The sequence below is a fragment of the Carcharhinus amblyrhynchos genome, chromosome 3, assembly GCF_965287045.1.
Source record: "Carcharhinus amblyrhynchos chromosome 3, sCarAmb.v2.hapA, whole genome shotgun sequence".
Classification (NCBI taxonomy): domain Eukaryota; kingdom Metazoa; phylum Chordata; class Chondrichthyes; order Carcharhiniformes; family Carcharhinidae; genus Carcharhinus; species Carcharhinus amblyrhynchos.
In genome coordinates this window covers 61,745,593-61,772,074 of record NC_137326.1, presented here as the reverse complement: position 1 = coordinate 61,772,074, position 26,482 = coordinate 61,745,593, and the positions used below count along the sequence as shown (strand labels likewise).

The following is a 26,482-nucleotide window of genomic DNA, read 5'->3' as shown; positions in this document are numbered from 1 at the left end:
TGGGGCCTCAGCTATTTACCGTTTATATAGATGATCTGGAGGAGGGGGCTGAGTGTAGGGTGATGAAATTTGCTGATGACACAAAGATGAGTGGAAAAGCAAATTGTGTGGAGGGTGTGGAAAGTCTGCAGAGGGATCTAGATAGGCTGAGTGAGTGGGCGAGGACCTGGCAGATGGAGTATAATGTTAGCAAGTGTGAAGTTATCCACTTTGGCAGAAATAATAGTAGGAGGGAATACTATTTAAAGGGCGAAAAGCTGCAGCATGCTACGGTGCAGAGGGACCTGGGGGTCCTTGTGTATGAGTTGCAAAAACCCAGTCTGCAGATGCAGCAGGTGATCTAGAAGGCGAATGGTATGCTGGCCTTTATAGCGAGGGGGATAGAATATAAAAGCAGGGAGGTCTTGCTGCAACTGTACAGGGTACTGGTGAGGCCACAACTGGAGTACTGTGTGCAGTTTTGGTCGCCGCACTTGCGCAAGGACATATTGGCCTTGGAGGGAGTGCAGAGGAGGTTCACTAGGTTGATACCGGAGATGAGGGGGTTGGACTATGAGGAGAGACTAAATAGACTGGGTCTGTACTCGTTGGAGTTTAGAAGGATGAGGAGGGATCTTATAGAGACATATAAGATAATGAAAGGGATGGATAGGGTAGAAGTGGAGATATTCTTCCTGCTTAGAAAGGATAGCAGGACTAGAGGACACAGTCTCAAGATAAGGGGGGGGGGTGCAGTTTAGATCAGAGTTGAGGAAGAACTTCTTCACTCAAAGGGTGGTGAATCTCTGGAATTCTCTGCCCATTGAAGTGGTGGAGGCTACCTCGCTAAATATATTTAAGTCACGGGTAGATAGGTTTTTGGCAGACAAAGGAATTAAGGGTTATAGGGAGAGAGCCGGAAAGTGGAACTGAGCCACTTCAGATCAGCCATGATCTTATTGAATGGCGGGGCAGGCTCGAAGGGCTAGATGGCCTACTCCTGCTCCTATTTCTTATGTTGTTACCTTGTCTACTTGTGTTGGAATTTTATAGCTTTCCACAAGATCTCCCCTCATTCTTCTAAACCCTAGCAAATATAATCCTAACTGACTCAATTTCTCCTCATACGTCAGTCCCACCATCACAAGAATCCGTCTGGTAAATCTTCCTCCCGCTCCTTCTATAGCAGAAACATTCTTTCTCAGATAAGGAGATCAAAATTACATAGATTATTCCAGGTGTTGTGTCACTAAGGCCTTGTATGACTGCAGCAACAAATCCGTGCTTCTGTCCTTGAATCCTATCGCTATGAAGGCCAGTGTCCCATTTGCCTTCTTCACAACTTGTTGTACCTGCATGTTTGCTTTTAGCAACTGGTGTAAGAGGACCCAGGTCTCGTTGCATTTCCCCTCTCTCAATCTATAGCCATTCAGATAATCTGTCATCCTGTTTTTGCTACCAAAGTGGAAAACCTCACATTTATCCACATTAATGCTGCATCTGCCATGCATTTGCCTACTCACTCAACTTGTCTAAGTCACGCTGAAGTGTGTCTGCATTCTCCTCGCAACTCCCCCTTGGTGTCATCTACAAATTTGCATTTTTCAACTATGATCTCAGTTGAGACCAGTAACATTTTTAAAAAAGAAATCCAGGATCCCAATTACTGACTGAAAAAGTGAAAACACAATTCCATGGTTTAAAATAAAACGTTTCTTGCTATACAAGATTCAAACTAAGCAATTCAAAAATACTTGTGCTCAAACCCAAATCAACATAAGTTAAACATAAATTAACAAGCAAATGGATTATAAACTATACACAATAAAATGACAAATGCAACTAAGACAGATTTTAGGAATCGCCAGCAGTCCGCCCAGCAAATATTCATCAAGCTCAGTCAGAATAGAACATAGAACATTACAGCGCGGAACAGGCCCTTCGGCCCACGATGTTGCGCCGACCAGTTACAAAACAATGACCCACTAACCTAAACCAATCCCTTCTCGTCCATAAACCTATCCACGGATCTCTTAAACGCCCCCAAACTAGGCGCATTTACAACTGCAGCAGGCAGGGCATTCCAATCCCTCACCACCCTCTGGGTAAAGAACCTACCCCTGACATCCGTCCTATAACTACCCCCCCTTAATTTAAAGCCATGCCCCCTCGTGCTAGATTTCTCCATCAGAGGAAAAAGGCTATCGCTATCCACCCTATCTAAACCTCTAATCATCTTGTATGTTTCAATAAGATCCCCTCTTAGCCGCCTTCTTTCCAGCGAAAACAACCCCAAATCCCTCAGCCTCTCCTCATAGGACCTCCCCTCCATACCAGGCAACATCCTGGTAAACCTCCTCTGCACCCTCTCCAAAGCCTCCACATCCTTCCTGTAATGTGGGGACCAGAACTGCACACAGTACTCCAAGTGCGGCCGCACCAGAGTTGTGTACAGTTGCAACATAACGCTGCGACTCCTAAATTCAATCCCCCTACCAATAAACGCCAAGCCACCGTATGCCTTCTTAACAACCTTATCTACTTGATTCCCAACTTTCAGGGATCTATGTACACATACACCTAGATCCCTCTGCTCATCTACACTATTCAAAGTCCTCCCGTTAGCCCTATACTCAACATCTGTTATTCCTACCAAAGTGAATTACCTCACACTTCTCCTTATAGAATATCCTTCTGTAGCCAACCTTCCTCATAAAGGATTTCAGCTTCTCATCTTTTAATATTTAGCTGACAGCACACGACCAACCTGAATTCCACTAGTATGATCTGCACCATAAAAGCACATCTGCAGAACCTCCTCAGTTTTACTTATGATGTTCTGGATGGTGTAGATCCATCAGTGTTATCTTCAAGTAACAGAAACAACTGCAGCAACTATAATCTTTGTCTATTTTCAGCTTCTAGACCTAGCTTTGTTGTCTTCAGTCTGCATGTACTGAAGCACTGGGATCATCATCTGAGCTAATATAAACAGACTCGGGCGCTGAGTCTGTTAATATTATTTCAGCCAGTTTTGATCTGCCCTGAACTTCAATCTCAGTTTTAGTCTTAGTTTCCTTAGAAACTGGAATATTCAGTTCCCTTCCTTAGTTTGCCTTTCAATTACAGTCTATCTGAATAAATATAAGCTTTGAAACGATAGGTTCCATCTCAGCGATTAAATTGGAAGCTCGGTTAATTGTTCTGTCAAGTAAGGAAACCTGAAATAAAACTTGCTGATTACTGATTTGATCGGTACCCACCATGCTGACACATGTTTCATATTTCCTATAGTCATTACAACACAGAAGGACGCCATTGGGCTCACCGAGCCCCACTGTGCTACCATGGGGCGGCATGGTAGCACAGTGATTAACACTGCTGCTTCACAGCTCCAGGGACCTGGGTTTGAATCCCTGCTCAGATGACTGTCTGTGTGGAGTTTGCACATTCTCTCTGTGTCTGCGTGGGTTTTCTCCGGGTGCTCCGGTTTCCTCCCACAGTCCAAAGATGTGCGGGCTAGGTTGGTTGGCCATGCGAAATTGCCCCTTTGTGTCCTGGGATGCATAGGTTAGAGAGGGATTAGTGGGTAGATATGTGGGGATAGGGCCTGGGTGGGATTGTGGTTGGTGCAGGCTTGATGGGCCAAATGGCCTCTTTCTGCACTGTATGATTCTATGATTCATGCTGGCTCTCTGTAGAGCCATACAATCAGTCCCATTTCCCCACTTCACACCTGTAAATGTGTGTCCCTTAAGTGTCCATCATATTTTCTTTTGAAATTGTTAAATATGTTACTTCCCTTTACTCGAGCAGTTTCAGGCCATTGCCACATGCTGCATAAAAAACTTCCTCCTCCTCATTCCCTCATTTCTGCTCAACAAACTTGTGTGCTCTGATTCTTGCAGTATCAACTAATGGGATCAGGTTTTTTTTTGTCTTTCTTAACTTAAACCTGTCATAGCCTTGGACATATCGACCAGATCTCCCCACAGCCTCTTTTGTTCCAAGGAGAACAACCCCAATGTCTCCAACCTAATGTAGCTAAATTCTCTTATTTCTAGAACCATTTGGATAAATCTCCTATACGCACTGTCAAGGACCTTAATATCCCTCCTAAAGTGAGGTGACCAGAACTAGATGCAGCACTCTAATCATGGCCTAACCAGAGCTTTATAAAGGTTCAACATAACTTTGCTGCTTTTACACTCAGTCTTTCCATTTATGAAGCCCAAAAGCCCACCTGCGTTGCTACCTTTTCACTATGTCTTTAGCCCTATTACACTCTGGCCAGGATTCTCCCAAAGAAAACTATCAGCCCAATGGGTAGGAAAATGAGAGTATTTCTCGCCTTTTTTTGGGTGTACATAACAGAAAGAATTTCTGACACTCGGAGCAATGCAGAATGCTTTAGTGGATCCACTCTAAGTAGTGGGCGGGGCCTATTCCAGCCCAAGAGGCTGGCAGCATTGCACTGTGTGACCCACTGCTCATGTTTCAATCTGTCGGTTTGGAGATCGGTGCATGCGCACTGCATCGCTGGCCACTCGCTGATCCCCCAGGGATCTAGCATTAGGTCACTGGTCAGCCCTGGAAATGACCCCCCCACTCCCCCCCCCATCACCAGCCTTCCAGACCTCCCCACCCCCCAGTCGCTGGTCTATTGGACCATGCAATCCGCCCTGCCACCCTAATGACCAGGCCTGATCATTCTTCTCCTTCCCTCTCCCAATGCTCCAAGTGCAAAAATGCTGTCACAGAAAATTTATATACTAGGTTTTGATAAACGATCACAGAATCTCTGCAGGCCACAATCTCACAACCTACAACGCAAGGTTTGCGAAGAGCGTAAAGTCGAAGCTTCTGGGAGATACCTTTTGTTATCTTCTCAAATTCAGAACAGGGAGGCAGGAATCAAAACATGTGTCTTTCATAGTTCATAAAAGCTTAACAAACTGAAATGATGTATTCTAAATTGTACCTGGGTGCTGAATTTAAACTCATTAACACCTAATGGCACAAGCCCACTGGACCAAACTCTTTATCGTCATTTGATTAAATTCACAATAAAATAGCCAACCTGTGTTTTCTCTAGTAATTTTCGAATCAAAGAAATCTTTGCTTAGCAATCATGTCTTTGAAGTAATGTTTTCCATACCAGACAGTGATTTTCATTCTCTCCAATATCTAGATAAGTCAGCAGACAGCTATTTGGGATCTTCTCTCTGTGTGCAGTAAGCTAGTTTAAAGAGACAACATTACGTGAAGAGATTTTAAAATACACTTTATAGCCTGGGATGAGGGTTCCTCATTCTTCGCATCTGACTCATTTAAAACCTACTTATTGTTAATTAGGCAGTCTTTTGGCTATTGTAAAACTATTACTATACGTGCCAACATCCCTGCTATTAACAGACTAAAGTTGCTGCATCACTGAGTCCTTAGCAACCATGTCAAGTCATTTTCCATTTCAGGGGTTTTAATTAATCAGCAAATAAAATGCATTATGTTCCTGGTTGTAAAATAATTTTATTTTGTATTAAAATTTAACTTTCTGTGATTGAATACACAGTCATGATGGCAGTTGGGGTCAGCAGAAGATGTGTTTGTGGAGAACATGTAAGTGGGAGTTGTAGGCTAGAGACCCCTGTCAGGTTTATTCTCCCTTCCTGAATCTCTTGGTGAAGCATAGATTCAGTAAAGTTCTGATCAGAGAAAGTTTTTTTTACAAATGACATCATGCCCAACAAGCACGAGTGAGTTTCTTGTAGTTATTGAGAGAGTTTAAATAGCTGGCATTTTGCTTATGTCTGGCAGCTCCAAATCTTGCACCTGAGCATAAAGTGCCAGAAGTAAAGGAGTATTTGGGACTTGTGTGACTGGAAGCATGAATTTACCTTTGGTATAATTCTGTTTTTATTTTTAGGGATGTGGATTTGGATACAGGTACACACGACTCCCTCACTTACTGAAAAGTAAACCGGAAGATGCCAACATGCCGAGCCTGCAGAGTGAGTATTAGCTGGTTAATAATGTCACTGCAGGCTTATCCCTGAAGTTGGGGATCGTCCTCAAGCCATCAGTTTTTCCCTTTTGTTTAGTTTCATGCAAGTGAAATGAAGCAAGATTACATGGATTACTGTCCCTCAGAGTTTAATGTTAAATGGGAATTGCCTTGGTCTGATGGTTTCCACTATTCTTCTATGAAGTTTTGTTGTAATCCACACATCAGTCCAACTAGCTGCTAAGCAGCGTGTTTATCCTACTTTGTAATTGGGTTTCTGTCTAGGAGAGAGCTTCACTGTAGCAAAGATAACTTAAATGTTGCATATCCTCCATCTTGTAACACCCTGAGAAAAAAACAACTAAAATGCCATGATCAAAATGGGTGGTGGAATAGGCTCAAGGCATTGAATGGCCAGCTCCTAGCCCCTTGTTTCTTCCTATGATGATAGAACATGGGACGCTCAGCGTGTATTATAGCTCACTGGGAGTAAATGAACATTGACAATTCAACTGTGCAATTCAGCTGTTTTTTAAACAGTGTATGGATGTAGGAGCCTCAACTTCAGAACTTCTGAATGAGTCATTTTTCTCTCTACTGATACTGCCATTTTGTTTTTATTTTAAAATTTACTATGGCCAACTATGGAAAAAAAACAGGCAAATTTTTCTCCAATCCCTTAGAACTACAAAATTAGTCCAGGAAACATCCTTGATCTTGTACTTTGTGCTGACATCCTATATGATATAATCATCGCCTCAGCAAGAATTGGTCCAGCTATCTTTTGAAGGTCCATTGAATCGGTCGTCATTGTACGAGATTGCCCACAAGGGATAAGTTCCATAATAAATCCATAACACTGATATAGATTTGGTTTAAAACTGTTTGCTTCCATTTCCTCTAGGAGATTTCCCCTACTTAATAAGGATCGTTGAAGTTTGAGAGCTTTTTTAATGAATGTAATAAATGTTAAAGGATGTAATGAATAATCTATAATAAAGATCAGCAGCCTCATTAACAACATGATCAAGAGCTCAGGATAACTCAGCTAGTTAGTTCAGTGGGCAGTTTTGTCATTAAATCAAGATAATTCTAGGTAGGAGTCAAAAAGGACCTTAATCTAAACACGAGAAATTGATAAAGTTTGGATTAAATCTGAAAACCCTTTGATTTAGAGAACAGTTAGTATGAGGACGAGTCAAATTTGAACATCCCCTGAGTGGGGAGATGGATCAGAAAGTCAAAAATTAGAAAGAGTTGATCCTCGACTTTGCTCGTTGGTAGCACTATCACCTTGAATGGGATGTGAAAGATCTCTAGTGATGTAAAGTAAAGTTTCTAGGAAGAGAGGACTCTGTGGGATTTCTGTCTGACTTCTGAGGATAATCTAGTGAAACCAACTGAATATTATACTTTCTATCACTGCCTGCTCCGTCAAACGCATTTCACAAACAAGGTAATGAGCAGTTTTGTGCTCTGCGTAACAAGATATATTGCCTTCCCTCAAACTATTGCAAATTCAATTCTACTGCATGCACCGTCAAAGCAGTCAACCTAATCAGTCAGAGCCGGGGTGGGTTGGGGGCAATGGACCTGCATGCAACAACAGTACACCAAGAAGCACCACCGTGTCGACAGTGAACCAACCTGGTGTAATGTGAGATTTAAATCACAGAATTGACAATTTGCTGCTCGCTCATACTCATTATTTACCTAATTGCAAATTTATGTCATTAATCCAACAAGAGTATTGGGAACATTTGCACCTGAACTATACATATGTTAGATATATAGACAGACAATGTAATGCTGGAGATTGTTAACAGATATTGAGAGTGGAGATTGTGAGTAACAGATTATGAGTGGAATCGGCTGCCGTCGGTGGTGGTAGAGGCTAATAAACAGCAGCCAATTTATACACTGAAAAGTCCCACCTTAGAAATGAAATGGATGAATACCTCATCTGTTTCTATAGATGTTGGTTGAAGAATAAATACTGGTCTTCCACAAAGTGTTTGGACTATCATTTCTTAAAATAGAATTATGGATCTTATTAGAAGATAACAGTGACTACATTTCAGCTTTATTCATGAGCAGCGAAATGCTATGGGAAATCTGAAAGATATGAAAGGTTTTAGATAAACAAAAGTTCTTTCACTCCTGTGTCATGGAGCATTAATAATAGTATCAGCCTTCCTTCCATAAAACGATGCTTTGCGTTTTGGTGATCAACTGTGATATGCATTGCAGCCTCTGCCAGTTGGCTACAGAGGAAGACAGTGGACTGAGAAGGTGAATAATTTGCTGGCTCTGTTTTCTTATTCTGCGACAGTACAATTATTTTGCTTCCTCTTGTCACTCCCAATTCCCTTACAGTCAACATCCAGCAGCCATGGCAATAAGTGACTGTCTCTCAATGTCTGGCAACTTCATATCTTGCTTGCAGCTGTCCTTGTAGCAGAGGCATGGATACCCAGGAATGACCCAATGACCAGCTCGCCATACTGAAGGCTGCCATTCATCTGATGAATGTGGCTGAGCCAGTGCAGATATCTCCTGACTTATTACTGAGCACATGCTAATGGAACTAGCACACTCCAAGAATTCTGAATTGGTGACGTTGTGCTGCCGAGAGTTGCTGAGGATATTTCTGAGAAGGTGCAAACTGTTCAGCCTTTCCCCCTCCTGATAGACTCACATTTTGGTGTTCTCAGTCAGGTCGCACTTGTTCTACGATCTCTTACTTAGCTTGGATATAACAGCTGCAACTTTTGTGTTGATTTCAGCATTGTATGACTGCTGGTGATTAGTGGATCTTAATATATAGAACATAGAACACTACAGCACAAACAGGCCCTTTGGCCCACAAGTCGCGCCGATCACATCCATACCTACCAAGCCATAGAACTGTTTGTAACTTCCAATGTCATTAGATCCCATATACTCATCCAGGAGTCTTTTAAAAGACCCCAGCGAGTTCGCCTCTACCACCACCGACGGCAGCTGATTCCACTCATAATCTGTTACTCACAATCTCCACTCTCAATATCTGTTAACAATCTCCAGCATTACATTGTCTGTCTATATATCTAACATATGTATAGTTCAGGTGCAAATGTTCCCAATACTCTTGTTGGATTAATGACATAAATTTGCAATTAGGTAAATAATGAGTATGAGCGAGCAGCAAATTGTCAATTCTGTGATTTAAATCTCACATTACACCAGGTTGGTTCACTGTCGACACGGTGGTGCTTCTTGGTGTACTGTTGTTGCATGCAGGTCCATTGCCCCCAACCCACCCCGGCTCCGACTGATTAGGTTGACTGCTTTGACGGTGCATGCAGTAGAATTGAATTTGGAATAGTTTGAGGGAAGGCAATATATCTTGTTACGCAGAGCACAAAACTGCTCATTACCTTGTTTGTGAAATGCGTTTGATGGAGCAGGCAGTGATAGAAGGTATAATATTCAGTTGGTTTCACTAGATTATCCTCAGAAGTCAGACAGAAATCCCACAGAGTCCTCTCTTCCTGGAAACTACTTATCATCACTAGAGTCCTTCATAGTGCAATTGTACATGGTTTAATGGGAAGAAATAGCCTGAACAATCTTTTCTCATTGTGTGTCCCCTTGTGCAGGTACAATTTGACACCAAACTATCAGATTTATTTTGAGAAATCACAAAATCTATAAGAAATATAGATGTTATATGGTTGTAGTGAGTATTCTTTTTTGGATTGATTTTGGGCATATGTGTGGAACAGGATACATGCAACTTTGCCCTGTGTCTAACAGAAACTTCACCTGATCGGGGAATTCTTGATGCAGCAGTGTAAAGAGAGCCCTCCTCTATTATCTAACTTGTTCTCTAATAACCTTGTGCGTTGAATTTGATAGTGTAAAGGAAGTTTATCCTGTATGTAACTATGTTGGATGTGATGATAATGCTGGATAATGATTCCGGGTGCTACAAAGTGTTTTATTTCCATTGGCATATCTCATTTTGAACACAGATATTGCCAAAAATAAACAAATTGATGAATACATCATTGGCTGCAGATCAAGTCAGCAGTTCTACATCATGATTTCAGTCAGATTTGTTTAGATCTCTCTTTGCAGCATTTGACATTCAGTGCAGTGTGCAGGTATGTGGCGTGCCATTCTGTGGTTAAATTTTGTTGATCAAGGGTTAATTGAAATCTGCAGTGGGATGATTGCCTGAATATGATGCAGTGCTCTTCACACTGAGTGATCCCAAAGGAGCAGCAACTAGATTATCTTGTCTTTGTAGTGAGCAGCCTGCAGCCTTCCCCAACCCAATCACTGCTCTGAATTGCTTGAAGACTCAAGGACCCTTCATTTCAAGTGCACAGTTATCAGCAGCTTTCAGAGAAGGCTTGTGACATTCTGTTAAGTTTTGGGGTTGCCATGTGATTGAATCAGATGGTCCAGTATGAGACTTAGCACAGTGGAGGTGACTGAAATGATTGATAATGCATTTTGTGATTAAAAATTCTAGGAGAGTCATTACAATTAATTGTATTGATTGTGGTCAACAGGATTCCCAAATGACAACAATAATTGGCTAATGCACAGCAACTGATCGGTCTAATTGGCACCCCCATGCCCCAGAATTAGCCCAGTCATCCTATGGTGGCTTTTCAAGCCATATTCACTTATGCTATGGTTTACTGAAACTGAAAATTTAAGTTGGTGTTGAACAGAGGCTGGGATTCGAGAGGTGGGACATGATCAAAAACCTTGCAATTGAGTTGTACTGGTACTTTTGCATTCCTCACACTAAACTGTTTTGCATTTGCATGAAAGGGCAGGATAATAATAGCATTAATTTCTTCTTTTTGCACAGTACTCCTATTATCAGTGTCAGGACAAAAGCGGTTGAGAAAATGTTTGCCTCCTGCTATATTTCCACGCAATCAGTGTGTGTACTGTATAGCACGGTAGCATAGTGATTAGCCTAGGTTCGATTCCTGAATTGAGTCACTGTCTGTGTGGAGTTTGCACATTCTCCTTGTGTCTGTGTGGGTTTCCTCCGGGTGCTCCGGTTTCATCCCACAGTCAAAGATGTGCGGGTTAGGTTGATTGGCCATGCTAAAAATTGCCCTTAGTATCCTGAGATGCATAGGTTAGAGGGATTAGTGGGTAAATATGTAGGGATATGGGGGTAGGGCCTGGATGGGGATCGGTGCAGACTCAATGGGCTGAATGCCTCTTTCTGTACTGTAGGGTTTCTAGGATTCCTTTCATTTTTTTCAACGTAAACCAACATCAGCAAGTTTAATTTTGGCTAAAATCGAGTGTAGTATCAACATGCTGTGCTTGGCTGAAGTCATTAGATTACATTTCAGCTTCATTTGAAGCAATTTTTAAAAGTGGCATCTCGGCCTTTTGGCTAAGATGCAAATGAGATCAAGACTTGAAGGAAATGCAATGCCTACTCTAATCAACTTGAACCATGTAGATCAAGCCCAAGACAGGAGGTGAGAGCCCTGTCTTGTCAGCTTGGGTTGGGAATGTCTCAACTTGTTGAGACTCTGAACTGGAATTGATTGGATTGAATTGGAATAAAAACAAAAAAAAACACTCAAGGTGCTTCACAGGGTTATCATCAGAAAAAGCTTTTGATCCGTATACCAGGGGAGATGATCAAAAGTTTGATCAAATAGATAGACTTTGAGGAGGGTCTTAAAGGAGGATAAAGAGGAGAAGATGTTGAAAGGCCCATTTCCAGAAGTAGGGGCTAGGCTGTTGAAAGCACTGCTCTGAGGCAAGGGAAATTGTGGATGCAAAAGAGACCAGAATTGAGGAGGAACATAGAAGTTAGGAGCAGAAGTAGGTCAATTCAGCCCTTCGAGCTTGCACTGTCATTCAATCATGGCTGATTGCTGCCAGGCCTCAAATTCACCTCCCAACCTGTTCCCCATATCCCTTTTTCCTTTTTTTTGTATTAGAAATATGCCTATCACCTCTTGAAACCATTCAACAATTCAGACTCCACTGCGCTATGGGGCAGCACGTTCCACAAATTCACCACCCTCTGTGAGAAGTAGTTCCTCCTCGTCTCAGTTTTAAGTCTACTGCCTCATTCTAGATTGCCCCATAAGAGGAAACAGTTGGTCTATATTTACTTTATCAAATCCCTTTTTTAAAATTTTATATATCTCAATCAGTTCCCCTTTCATTCTTCTAAACTTCAGCAAGTGCAAGCCCAAATTGTTTGTCAACTTCTTCATCCCCAAAATCAATCTAGTGAACCTCCTCTGAACTGCCTCCATTGCCACCACATCCTTCCTCAAATAAGGAGACCAAAACTAGACACACTACTCCAGATGTGGTCTCACCAACACCCGTGTACAATTACAACAACACTTCTCTACTTTTATACACCAGTTCGTTTGCAATAAATGCCAATATCCCATTTCATTTTTTTTAAATTATCTGCTGCACCTGTATACTGACTTTCTGTGATTCATTGTGGAACACAGAGTTCTTGCCAGGTTGCAGAAGCTACAGAGATAAGGAGGTGCGAGATCATGGAGGGATTTGACCAGAAGGACTAAAATTTTAAAATGGAAGTGCTGGAGTGGGAAGCAGTGTACTTCAGTGAGAGGAAGGCTGATGGGTGAATGGAACTTGGTGCATGTTAGGACACAAACAGCAGAGTTTTCAATGGTCACAAATTTACAGCTTTGTAATTGCTTTGGTGGGAATAAAAGCATGAGGGCCACAGTGGCTGGTGAGCTAAGACAGGTGATATTCCAGAGTTGGAAGTACGTGGCCTTAGTTGGACAGTAAATGACAATAATACGTCAGGAGCTTAGCTCAAATGGGAAGCAGAGGTTGTGAAGATCTCAATTCAGCTGGAAATGATGGCCAGGGAGAGGGATGAAATCAATGACTGGAAGTAGGATTTGTGGTGGGGGTTGAAGATGATGGCTTCAATCTTCCTGATAATATTGGAGGAAATTTCTGCTCATCCAGTGTTGGATAAGATTTGAGTTTGTGAATGATGTCACTGATTTGCAACATGTAGGTGAAAAATAAGAGCAGGAAACTGAGGATAGTTGTTATTGGACAGACGTAACAGTGCCGGGGTGGGAAGAGTAGCCATTGCTGATAATTCTCTGGCTGTGACTGGATAGGTAAACGTAGAATGAGGGCTGCATGATGGAGAAGAGCAGCTGGACAAAGCTAGTGTAGTTAAAAGCTGCAGACAAGTCCAGGTAGTTGCAAAAGGATATTTTACTATGGTCACCATGATATAGGCTATCAGTTGTAATTGAAAAGGATGTTTTGGTGCTGTGTTAGGGGCAGGAAGTTGATTCAATGAGTTCAAAAATGGAGTTACAGGAAGGATGAACATGGATTTGGGAGCCAGGAAACGGTTCAAGGACTTTGGAGTGGAAAGGGAGTTGGGCACAGGGTTGATGTGAGAGAGTTCTGTGTTGGAAAGTAATCTTCCATAGATTGAGTGATAAAAATAGACCACAGAAAATGTCAAGCGTCAACCAATGCCCAACATCCATCTATTCAGTTATGTTAGGTTGTTTCAAATCTTTGAACAAGCTGATTAGCACATTATGGATCCATATGCCATGGCAAGTTGAGGCATTGGCCAAAGCTTTACTTCCATCAACTCATTCAATAGGTGTCAGTGCCTTCTCTTCCAGGTAAAGTGGAAAACTCAGCCTATGTTGAACTGATCAGACTTATTTCCTATGTGTTGATTGGCATCGAGTTTTTTTTTATGGAGGTGAATTTCTTGCATGTCTGTACCCCAGACCTTTATTTTTAATTGAGCAAAGTCTGGTAAATTGGAAATCAGCTACTTGCACTGTTTCGATGTTAAAACTTCACCTCTCTTTCAAGTTCAGCCTTAAGGTTTGCTGTGTTTTCTTAATGTTCTAAGTCTTTAGGTTACTTAATGGACGTTCACTTCAGCTCAGTACTGTTGGAGTGCTGCACTATTCGAGATGTCATCTATCAGATGAGCTTGTATGCCAGGGTCTTATCAGTCTAATCAGGTTGAGCTTTTAAGGTTTCATGGCATTTTTTTGAGGAAGGTTTTCCAATGTCCTGGTTGACATACTTCCACCTACTTAAGTTAGACTGATGAAGCAGTGACCAACTAATAAGTCTGGGATAATGATCCAGAAGCATGTATTTATGTGCCACTAAGACAACTGGAGAATTTACATTTAGTTGATAAAATGTTTAAAAATCTGGAATAAAAAGCTAGTGTCAGTAATGGTAACCATACAACAACCAAATTGTCAAATGAAAAACTACCTGGAAGGAAATCTTCAGTCCTTACCCGGTCTGGCCTACTTATGACTGTAGATTCACGTGATGTAATTGACTCCTAATTTCCCTCTGTAAACATGTACCGTGAAGGCTGGCCTTGCCACCAGTACCTAAATCTGGATTTTTAAAAAAACTGCCATATTTACTGACATAAGTGATTGCAAAGCAATTGATTCAGGAGAATTTAGAATGTTTCTGAGAGATATGACCTCACTATATAAATGCAAGTCTATTCTCCCTCCTTTGGGGAAATCGATCAATCTATACAGTTGATTTATTTCCCTTTCCCTAACTCATCTATTAGTGCCCTACTACTGCTCCCTCAGTCGAGCAACTCTTCCTGTATTCTGGAATTCGGTACTGTAGCTGAGCTATTGCTCCAGTAAAGCTGCAGTCAGTCATTTTAAAAAGCCTGTTTCCCATTTTGTGTGTAATGCCATTATGGAATTTTGTACGCATTGTGGGTTGCAACAGTGAGTCAGAATCATTGGTATGGGCTCAGAGTTGGTTAAGAGAGCTGTGATGCTGCTCAGTGGTAGGGACTGTACACTTAACTAAATGCATGGGATTCAGTCAATGTCATGACTGGAATCATCCAACTTGCTGACTGTAAAAGTGTTATTATTTTAATGCAGCACTATATTCCTCATATCTGCGACATTGAGTTAAAACTAACCATCAGCTAGAATTTGTGCACAGCCAGGGAAATACTGCATCATGCTCCAGCTTCTTTCCTTCACAATGCTGCTGCTTTTCTTCTGGAAATGTAACCCACTTGATGCTGGTTGCTATGCAGATTGCTGTCATGTGGCATTAAGCAGAACAATCCTCTTTGGGACTGCACCACAGAGTCATTTTTACTCTGTTAAAATAAATCACCCTGCATTGTACTCTTCAACAACCTTTCCAAGATATTTTATCACACCGAAGAGTATCGGTAAGTATTGTGAGGGTGCTTCTTTTGGTACAGAGCTCTGATGGAGCGTGTGGGTCACAGATTTAACATATATCAAGTGTTGTAGCCCAGGCTCCTGTATAACAGGGCTCTTGCGAAATGTTCCTTACTTGCTCACAAGGTATGTGAGATTCTGGCAAGGCCAGGGGATGTTCACAGTAACTTCATTGCAGTGTAAGCCTACTTGTCACAAGTAAATAAACTTTAGATTTTTGCTCAGCCCCAGAAACCTTGAGAAAGTGATGCTGTACAGTCCTTGCAGTAATAGAGCCCAACGATGGTGTTGGATAGTGTATTCCAGGATTTGTGCCCAAATCAGCATGGTGCATGACAAGGAGATGATGGTGTTCCAACACCATTGTTGGTCATATCTTTCCAAGTACTAGGTGGCACAGAACTAAGCAATGTTGTGAGCTACCAAGTAGTCCTAAAAAATCCATTTTGTTCACTAATGTCCTTGAGGGAAGGAAGTCTGCCATCGTTGCCTGGCCTGGCCTACATATGACTCCACATTCACAGCAACTTGGTTGAATTTTAACTGCCATCTGACATGGCTTATCGATTCATCAAACTGCTCCAGAAAAGTTGAATAAGAACAAACCCTCCCAGTGTTATATAAAAGTTTGTTCTAACATACTGGCTTTGAATCCTATACCTTCATTCATAAAGCCCAGGATTCTTTATGCTTTTATAGCCACTTACTCAACTTGCCCCCTTCAAAGATTTATGAGACCTTGCTCCAGGTCTCTCTGTTTGTACATGCTCTTTAGAATTTGTGCTGTTTACTTTATCTTGTATCTCCTTCCAAAATGAGCCACTTAACATTTCCGGAATAAATTCCATCTGTTGTGTTCCTGAGTCCTCTTCTAGGCTATCACAATCCTCCTCGCACTTCACAATATGACCAAGTTTTATGTCATGTGCAAATTTTACAATTATGCCATGTGCACTAAACTCACTAATAAATATCAGGAAAAGCAGTGGTTCCAGAACAGACCCTGGGAACCCCATATCTTTCAGTCCCCAAAACAATTATTCACAAGCGCACACTGTTCTCTGTCAGTCAGCCAACTTCTTATTCATCCTAACATTTTTCCATTTATTCCATTGGTTTCTACTTGGCTAGCAAATATTTTAGTGGCATATATTACCTTTTGGATATCTGTCACATCAACAGCGTGATCATCACCAGTCATCACTGCAACTTCATCAAAAGCTCAATTGTATTTGTATTTAATAAATTCATGCAGGCTTCCTTGAATTAATCCACATTTGTCCACGTATTTTTGATTCAATCGTGGGACATGGGCATCGCTGGCTGGCCAGCATTTATTGCCCATCCTTACTGATTTAATTTTGGCCTGAAATATTGTCTCTGAACACTTTCCCACCGCCGTGGTTAAACTGTCTGGCCTGAAGTTCTTTGTGCTCTACTTTGAACATAGAAGCATACAAAATAGAAGCAGGAGTAGGCCATTTGGCTTTTAGAATCTGCTCCATCATTCAGTATGATCGTATGATCATGGCTGATCCTCTATCTGAGCACCATACTCCTATACTCTCCCCATACTCCCACACACACACAGCTTTCTGTGGTAGGGAATCCCCCCCCCCCCGCCACGCCACCCCCCTATCCATAGCTAGGGGAACATCATCTCTGCATCCAATCTGTCTAGCCCTGTCAGAATTTTATATATTTAAACGAGATCTCTCATTCTCCTAAACTCCAGTGATTACAGGAGGCAGGCAACCTAATCTCTCCTCCTATGACAATCCTGCCAGCCCAGGAATTAGTCTGCTGAACCTTGGCTGCAATCCCATTATAGTAAGCATATGCTTTCTTAGGTAAGGAGAGCAAAACTACATGCAATACTTCAGGTATGGCCTCACTAAAGCTGAGCTCCTGTCCTCAAATCCTCTTGCAATGAAGGACAACATACCATCTGCATCCCTAACTTCATGCTGCACCGCATGCTTGCTGTCAGTGACTGATGTACAAGGACATTCAGCTGACTTTGTATATTAATATTTCACAACCTGTGACCAGGTAATGTCATTCTGTTTTCCTACTGAAGTGGATAACTTCACATTTATCCACATTACACTGCATCTGCCAAGTATTTGCCCACTCACTCAACTTACCTAAATTAACTTGAAGCTTCTTTACATCTTCCTAATCACTCTCCCTAATCACTCACATTCCCAACTAGTTTTGTGTCATCAGCAAACTTGGAAATATTATATTTGGTTCCCTCATTCAAATCATTGATGTACATTGTGAATAGCTGAGGCCAAAGCACTGATCCCTGCAGTACCCCACTTGTCACTGCCTGCCACATTTTTTAAAAAAAATTATTCCTACTCTTGGTTTCCTGTCTTTTAACCAATTCTGAATCCATGCTATTATATTACCACAAATCTCATTGTGGTTTAATTTTGCGTGCTAAGGTTCTTATGAAAAAGTCTTTTTGAAATTCCAAGTACACCCTATCCACTGGTTTTCCCTATTTTAATAGTTATGTCTTCAAAAAACTCCAGTAGATTTGCCATCATGATTTCCCTTCCATAAATCCATGTTGACTTGGTCGAATTCTGCCGATTTTCTAAGTGCTCTGTTAGCACATTGTTAATAATAGACTCAAGCAATTTCCCTATATTGATGTTAGATTAACTAGTCTGTAATTCTCCTTTTTCTCCTTTCCTACTTTTTTAAGTAGTGGGATTACATTTGCCACTCTACAATCTACCAGGGCTATTCCAGAATCTAGAGAATTTTTGAAGATGACAACCAACTCATCCACCATTTCAGCAGTCACCCCCTTTAGTACCTGGGATGTAGCATATCAGGCTCTGGGGATTTATTGGTTTTTCAGTCCCACTAATTTCTCTAGCACTTTTTTTACAAATACTAATTTCCTCCAGTTCCTCCTCCTCGAGATCCTTGGACTGTTGGTTCCCTGCAACACTGGGAGGTTATTTGTGTTTTCCGTGCCTAATTGTTCTGCCATTTCCCTGTCCTCCACTGCTAAATTTCCCTGTCCTCCACTGCTAAATTTCCCTGTCCTCCACTGCTAAATTTCCCTGTCCTCCACTGCTAAATTTCCCTGTCCTCCACTGCTAAATTTCCCTGTCCTCCACTGCTAAATTTCCCTGTCCTCCACTGCTAAATTTCCCTGTCCTCCACTGCTAAATTTCCCTGTCCTCCACTGCTAAATTTCCCTGTCCTCCACTGCTAAAATTCTCTCTTGTGTACCTGAACAGGTGTTGGAGTGTGATGATGAGGGGGTTTTCACTGTAACTTCATTGCAGTGTAAGCCTACTTATGACAAATCTTTCAAAAATATAATTTTTACCTTTTCACACTGAAAGGGACCTGTTTGTCTTCATTAATCTTTCTCTTTTTACTTATTTAGAAAAGCTTTTCATTGTTCGCTTTTATGTTCCTTGCAAGTTTACTCAGGTTCCATTTTTTCCCTCTTAATCGAATAGTGTCTTTCGTTGTTGAATTCTAAACTGCTCCCAAACCTTGATCTTGCTACTTTTTCCAGCAACTTTATTTGATTTCACTTTGAGATCTAACTTCTTTTGTCAGCCGTGGTTTGGCTGCTTTTCCAGTTGTGTTTTTGCACCAGAAAGGAATGTTGCAATCCATTCATTCATTCCTTAAATATTAGCCGTTGCATTTCCACAAATGCCTTTAAATGAAGTTCCCCAAACTATTGTAGCCAACTCACCCCTATTATCTTCGTAGTTTCCTTTGTTTAGATTTAGGACCCTGGTTTTGATTGGACTATTTAAATTTCCATCCTAATGAAGAATTCTATCTTTTTATGATCATTATTCTATATAGGATCCTGCACAACAAGATAATTAATTAATGCATTCTCATTGCACAATACCAAGTCCAGGATAGTTTTCCTACTTCCCTGGTCGGTTCCTCGACATACTGGTCCAAAAAGCCATCTCATTCATGCTCCAGAAATTCATCCACCACAATAATGTTGCTAATTTGGTTTCCCAGTCTATATATAAATTAAAGTCATCTATGATTACTGTAGCAGAAGCATCTCTAATTTCCTGTTGAATGCCATCTCCTACTTTACCATTACTGACAACTCCCACGAATATTTTCCTCCCTTTGTTTCTTCTTAGCTCTGCCCAGACTGATTCTACATCTTGATTATTTCAGCCAGTATCTTCTCACTATTACACTGATTTCATCCTTTACTAACAATGCCACCAAATCACCTTTTGCTGTTTGCCTGTCCATCCTAAATATCGAATACCCTTGAATATTCAGTTCCCAGCCTTGGTCACCCTGCAGCGATGTCTCTGTAAATGCAATCATATTGTAACTGTTTACATATATTTGTGCTGTTAACTTGTCTATCACATTGTAAATTCTCCGTGCTTTCAAATACGTTGCCTTTTTAACATTTCCACACTTTTTTTATACCATGGCCCTATTTGCTGCTAGCCCTTACCTCCTTTGCTGTCATTTTTGCTTTTTAATTTTCTATCTTTCATTTCTTTCTTTGTTTTCCCCCTCTATCGTTTCCCTGCTCAGGTTCCCAACTCCCTGCCATGCTTGTTTAAACCCTCCACAACAGCACCAGCAAATTTCCCATGTGAGGTTATTGGTCCAAGTCCTGCGGGATTGCAACCCATCCAGCTTGTACAAGTTCTAAATTCCTCTCTGCGACACCATCTCTTCATCCTGTATGTCCTGTGTTCTCGCTAACACGTGGCTTTGGAGCAATCCTGAGATTACTCCTTTGAGAACCTGTTTTTAAATGTATTTCCTAGCTCTGCATTATGCTTGCTGGACCCCCCCATCCCTCTTTTCACCTATGTCATTGGTATTGATATGGGCCACAACTTTAAAGTTAACTATTGTTTTGCCTCCTGCACCTAGTGGTGCACAAGGCAGATTTTCATCTGTTCCCAAAGTGAGATGTTTCCTGGAACAGGTTGCTAACCTGTCACCAAAGGCTTATAGCTTGAGGGGCAACACTGCATATTAAGCGTGGCTGACCAAGAGTGTCTCCTGCTCTTACTGCCTGAGTTAAGGCAGATGCAAAATACTACCTCAGCACTCAGCCATGTCCCTCTGCTGCTATGCATAGATATTCTTTTTGATTCTGAATTGACTCTACATTCCACTTGCTGTTCACTTACAAATTGCTTTACTGATGTGTGATTCTGTTTTTAAATATTTACAATTATCTTCAGATCGCTTTGCCCTCTCATTCAATTTCTTGTTTTCTAAGATATGTGTGATGTTTCTGTTTTTCCTTCCAAAGTGCATCATTTCCCTCTGTTCATGTTCATTTGTCACTTAATTGCTTGGTCTTCAGGTTTTCTAATGTCTTCATCTATTATGTTGCATTCTTCCTCAGTGTTAGCTATAACCCTTAGGTCGGTATCATCTGAAATGTTTGGTAATTACTTATTGCTCATTCTGAATCATTAATGCAAATAATAATTAACAGTGGTTCCAGAACTGATCCTTGTAGAATACTGCTTTCTGTTTTCCTCTGCTTTGTTTCACTGCCCATTTGCTCACACTCCCTGCTTTCTATTTTTAAAAGCAAATTAATGTTGGAATCTGATTGCTATCTTCCTTGCCCCGTTTTATCAGCGAGAACAGCTTTGTGCACAAAAGGGCACAAAGTCTATTAACATAGAGTGGACTGCATTAACATCTACTGAGTTTGGCACGGCTGGTTCCACCCTCCCAGATGCTTTCCCCCTCACTCGTGAGACTTCACGCCAGCAAGTCACTTTTGCTCTAAGTAGTGAGGACCAGATGTCATGGATATGCCGGGAGATCGGAGACCATTGAAGTCCCCGGGTGGTCAGGGGCATGGCCTGGCAATGCCTGGACGGGCACCATAAGTGGGTGGGAGGGTGGGGCTATGATAGGATGGGTGGGGCAATGCACAATAAAAGGGAGCTTATGTGGGTGAGGTGCCTACGTAAGGGGGATGGTCGTGTAAGTGGGAGAGCTCTACAAGGCAGGTGGTCACGCAAGAGGAGGGCTGTGCGGGGAGGGGCCGTGCAGAAGGACGGTGACAAAACTTAGAAAATCACTTGTCCATCTACATCCCTCCCCTTTGAGGGGCTTAACACTTGAGACCATTGTTGATCTCAATGATTCTAGTGCTTGTAATATCAGTAAATTGTGATTAACAATCTGCTTTTATTCTTCCTCTCAGAACCTTGTCCTTCTACTCTGCTTCAGCAACATATGGCAGACCTTCTTCGCTCCGATTCTGAAATGGCAGCAAGTTTTCTGAATAGCGTACTCAACCAGCTGAATTGGGCTTTCTCAGAATTCATTGGTATGATCCAGGAGGTAAGGATCTGGAGAAATTCCACAGTAAACTTCAAATCTCTTGCCCATTCTTCTGAACAAAGACTCTGCAAGTCTTTATAACCTTGCAAACAACAAGTTGCTTTGGATATGAGAGAATGGTAGCTTACCTGATGTATCATGCCCTCTTTATTTCTTTAACCTGTTTGTTTGAGCCATACCAGTTCTTGCAGCATAAGTAAGCTTTATTTCTTCAGCTAGCTTTTTCAGTTTCTTTGCAGGATGTTTCTTGCCAGAGAAAAAAGTACAAATCAAAATTACTCATCTTTCCCTTTCACCACCATCTTCCCAACCTCCACCAAAGAATTGTTCTTGTTTAAATCAAATCACTGCATTTGTCTTCTGTGGGAATTCAGCAAATGCTGATGTTTGCTAGATGTGCCATTGGGTTCAGCAGAGTTTGGTGTTTACCAAATGTGATTTGGGATTGGACAGGCTCTGACATTTGCCAGATATAATTTTGCTACCGGGAATGATCCTTTCTGAAACCAATGAAATTGGAAATCAGTCGAGCTGTTTTGTATTTGGACTGTTTCAAGATTATTAGTAATCTGATATTGATGGAGGCTTGGGGACCAGTCACTCCTGTGACTAATTGCTGGGCCTTCCTGCTAAATCACATCATCTGTTTATTTACAGATCTGATTTTAGAAAACAATCACCTTCTTCACTCTAATTCCATCCTGTGCACTCAGACTGAACATTAATAAAATATGAGATGGGAAAATCTGATAAGTGCAAGTCACCCATTATTGTTTCTGCTTAAAGTACACATTACTCAGCACATTACATTGAATTCGCCAGCCCAAGTGCTGCATGCTTTTAAGTAGGCTTCAGGTATGATTCTGAGGCTTATGATTTTCGCTCTGATCAAATGCTTTTTCCCCCTCCCCATTCATCGATATGTTAAGTACACAATTTTGATTTGGTTTATTATTGTCACGTATTAACATACAGTGAAAAGCATTGTTTCTTGCACGCTATACAGCCAAGACATTCTGATCATAGAAAAGGAAATGAGAGAGTGCAGAATGTAGTGTTATAGTCATAGCTAGGGTGTAGAGGAAGATCAACTTAATGCAAAGTAAGTTCACTCAAAAGTCTGACGGCAGCAGGGAAGAAGCTGTTTTGAGTCAGTTGGTACATAACTCAGACTTTTACGCCTTTTTCCTGAAGGAAGAAGGTGGAAAAGAGAATGACTGGGGCACGTGAGGTCCTTAATTATATTGGCTGCTTTGTTGAGGCAGCGGGAAGTGTAGACAGAGTCAATGGATGAGAGGCTGGTTTACGTGATGGATTAGGCTTGGGCAGAGCAGGAGCCATACCAAGCTGAGATACAACCAGAAAGAATGCTCTGTATAGTGCATCTGTAAAAGTTGGTGAGAGTCATAGCAGACGTGCCAAGTTTCTTTAGTCTTCTGAGAAAGTAAAGACGTTGGTGGCTTTCTTAACTATAGTATCAGCATAGGGGGACCAGGACAGGTCGTAGGTGATCTGGACACCTATAAATTTGAAACACTCAACCCTTTCTACTTCATCCCTGTTGATATAGACAAGGGCATGTTCTCCTTTACACTTTGTGAAGCTGATGACAATCTCCTTCATTTTGTTGACATTGAGGGAGAGATTATTGTTGCCACACTGGTTCACTAGATTCTCTATCTCATTCCTATACTCTGTCTCATCATTGTTTGAAATCTGACCCACAGCGGTGGTGCCGTCAGCAAACTTGAAAATTGAATTGCAGGGGAATTTGGCCACACAATCATAGGTGTATAAGGAGTATGGTTGGGGGCTGAGAACTCTGCCTTATGGGTCACCGGTGTTGAGGATGATTTGCTTTGATTGGCATTTGCTTTGGCAGTGAGCAATCCAGGAAAATCTGAACCTAAGTCATTGCTCTGTGCTGAATGAGCTAATTAGGTTGACATCAGGGGTGCAACAATTCGGTTTGGTACCATGGCCTTGAAGGGTTTGGGCGGGTGCACACAGTTTCTATCTGTGCTCCAAACCATGATCCAACAATCCCTTCATATGCAGACAGGATCAAGCTTAGCTTGTTACATTTTTGAAGCTGGAAATATCCCCAACACTGAATAGTCAGGTTCCTGCATAAAGAATAATTGCATGAGTCAAGCAGCTGGAGCTCCCTCTGCTTTTTTTTTTATTCATTTGTGGGATGTGGGCATCGCTGGCTGGCCAGCATTTATTGCCCATCCCTAGTTGTCCTTGAGAAAGTGGTGGTGAGCTGCCTTTCTGAATCGTTGCAGCCCACATACTGTGGGTTGATCCACAATGCTGTTAGGGAGGGAATTTGAGGATTTTGACCCAGCGACTGCAAGGAATGGCGATATATTTTCAAGTCAGGATGGTGAGTGGCTTGGAAGAGAACTTGCAGGTGGTGATGTTCCCAAGTACCTACTGCCCTTCTTCTAGTTTGAAATAGTCATGGGTTTGGAAGCTGCTGTCTAAGGATCTTCAGTGAATTGCTGCAGTAGATAATACCCACTGCTGCTATTGGGTGTCAGTAGTGTAAGAAATGGATGTTTGTGAATATGGTGCCAATCAAGCAGGCTACTTTATCCTGGATGGTGTCAAACTTCTTGAATGCTGTTGGAGCTGTACCCTTCCACACAAGTGCAGAGTATTTCATCACACCCCTGATGGCACTTCTAACTGCAGATTCTTGCGAATGCTTCAGCCTTATCTTTTACATTGATATGCTGGGCTCCTCCATTACTGAGGTGATTGTGGATGACCAGTGAGTTGTTTAATTGTCCACCACCATTCACAACTGGGTGTGACAGAACTGCAGAACTTGAATCTGATCTGTTGGTTGTGGGATCACTTAACAGCAAGTGATAGACAGAGTTATGCTGTTGGATGTGCAAGTAGACCCATTTGGTAGCTTCACTAGGTTGACACTTTATTTTAGATATGCCTTGTGCTGAACCTGGCATGCCATCCTGTACTCTCCCTTGAACCTGGATTGATGTTAATGATTGAGTGGGGATACACCAGGCCGTGAGGTTCCAGATTGTGCTGCACTACAGTTCTGATAATAACTGGGGTATAGGGAGTAAATTGGAGCAGAAATTTTTACATAACCAGTGTACACTGTACAGCCCTGTATAACACTATTTAGTCTGTGCTCAACATGCAGGATACGGCTTAGTCTGGGTCTAAATCTAATATAAACCTGCTGAATCCAAGTGTATTTCTTGAGTTTCCTGCCTCTCAGTCTAGGAACCTTTCTCGAATGGCCTACTGCTGAATCATGATTTTCCCTTGTGCAGTCCATTGTGCAGTGTATTAACCCTATTATGCACTCCATACTGTTAGCCTATGCAATACACTGGCCTCAGCAACTCCAGAGCAAATGGGCAACATGAATTTAGATGGTACCTTTAACAAATAAAATGACTCGAGGAGGGAACTGGTTGACTGGTGGTGGGAGACATGAATTAAAGTATATTTATTTCAGGTGGACAGTGTAGGACAGAACAACAGGAGATGGCAATTTACCCCCTCAAGCCTAGTCCACCATTCAGCCAGGCTGTGGCTAATTTGTGATTTAACCCCATATATCTACGTTTATCCCATTTCACTTAATGTCATTGCACAATGAAAATCTAGCAATCATCATTCAGAATTCAAATGAACATAGAATGAAGCATTAGTTGTTATTTGTCGACGAGAGGTCCAAATTTTCACTACATAGCAGTGTTTTCCAGTTTCAATCCTGAAAGATCTGACACTAATTTTTAGAGCAACAAAGTACTAGATTCCTGGAGCAACAGAAATAGTTTTTTTCTTTCTACCCTTTCTGCGAGAGCAGCTTCTAAAGAGTAGGCCCAAGATGGGTGAGGGCTTTGCCACGCAGTGGAGTGGAACTAGAGCCAGGGTGCACCGGGATCTCTATTTACAGCACAAACCAGCCTGAGCTAGGATATAGAGTTACAGGAAGCAACCATAAAGTGTCAACCAAGGGGGAAGTTACACATGAGAAAAGAATTTTAAATTGTATTTGTTGGGGCCAGGAGAGTCCAACAAACTGGGCTTGTTGGAACATAGAACATAGAACACTACAGCACAAACAGGCCCTTCGGCCCACAAGTTGCGCCGATCACATCACCTACCAACCTACAGACCTATCTATAACCCTCAATCTCATTAAACCCCATATACTCATCCAGAAGTCTTTTAAAAGACCCCAGCGAGTTCGCCTCCACCACCACTGACGGCAGCCGATTCCATTCACTCACCACCCTCTGAGTGAAAAACTTACCCCTAACATCACTTCTGAACCTCCCTCCCCGCACCTTAAATCTGTGTCCTCTCGTAGCGACCATTTCAAACCGGGAAAATAGCCTCTGAGAGTCCACCCTATCTATTCCTCTCAACATTTTGTAAACTTCTATCAGGTCGCCTCTCAACCTTCGTCTCTCCAGGGAAAAGAGTCCCAGCTCCCTCAACCTAACTTCATAAGGCATGCCTCCCAGTCCAGGCAACATCCTTGTAAATCTCCTCTGCACCCTTTCAATAGCTTCTACATCTTTCCTATAGTGAGGCGACCAGAACTGCGCACAATACTCCAAATGAGGCCTGACAAGGGTCTTATAAAGTTCCAGCATTACCTCCCGACTCCTAAACTCAATCCCTCGATTAATGAAGGCCAGTACACCATACGCCTTCTTGACCACCTCCTCCACCTGCGAGGCCGATTTAAGAGTCCTGTGGACCCGGACCCCAAGATCCTTCTGCTCCTCAACACTACTCAGACTTCTGCCCTTGATAGTGTACTTGTGATAGAATAAATGTCATATGTGGCATGATGTGG

The 26,482-nt window shown here is 41.9% G+C and overlaps 1 protein-coding gene across 1 annotated transcript in view; it reads left to right on the top strand.

Annotated features, from left to right (window-relative positions):
• Positions 1 to 26,482, top strand: part of rnf123 (ring finger protein 123) — a 394,669-nt gene that overhangs the window by 201,731 nt on the left and 166,456 nt on the right. Inside the window, exons 31-32 of the mRNA XM_080184629.1 lie at positions 5,906 to 5,990; positions 21,485 to 21,624. Of these exons, the coding sequence (XP_080040755.1) occupies positions 5,906 to 5,990; positions 21,485 to 21,624 (225 nt within the window). The remainder of the gene's footprint in view (positions 1 to 5,905; positions 5,991 to 21,484; positions 21,625 to 26,482) is intronic.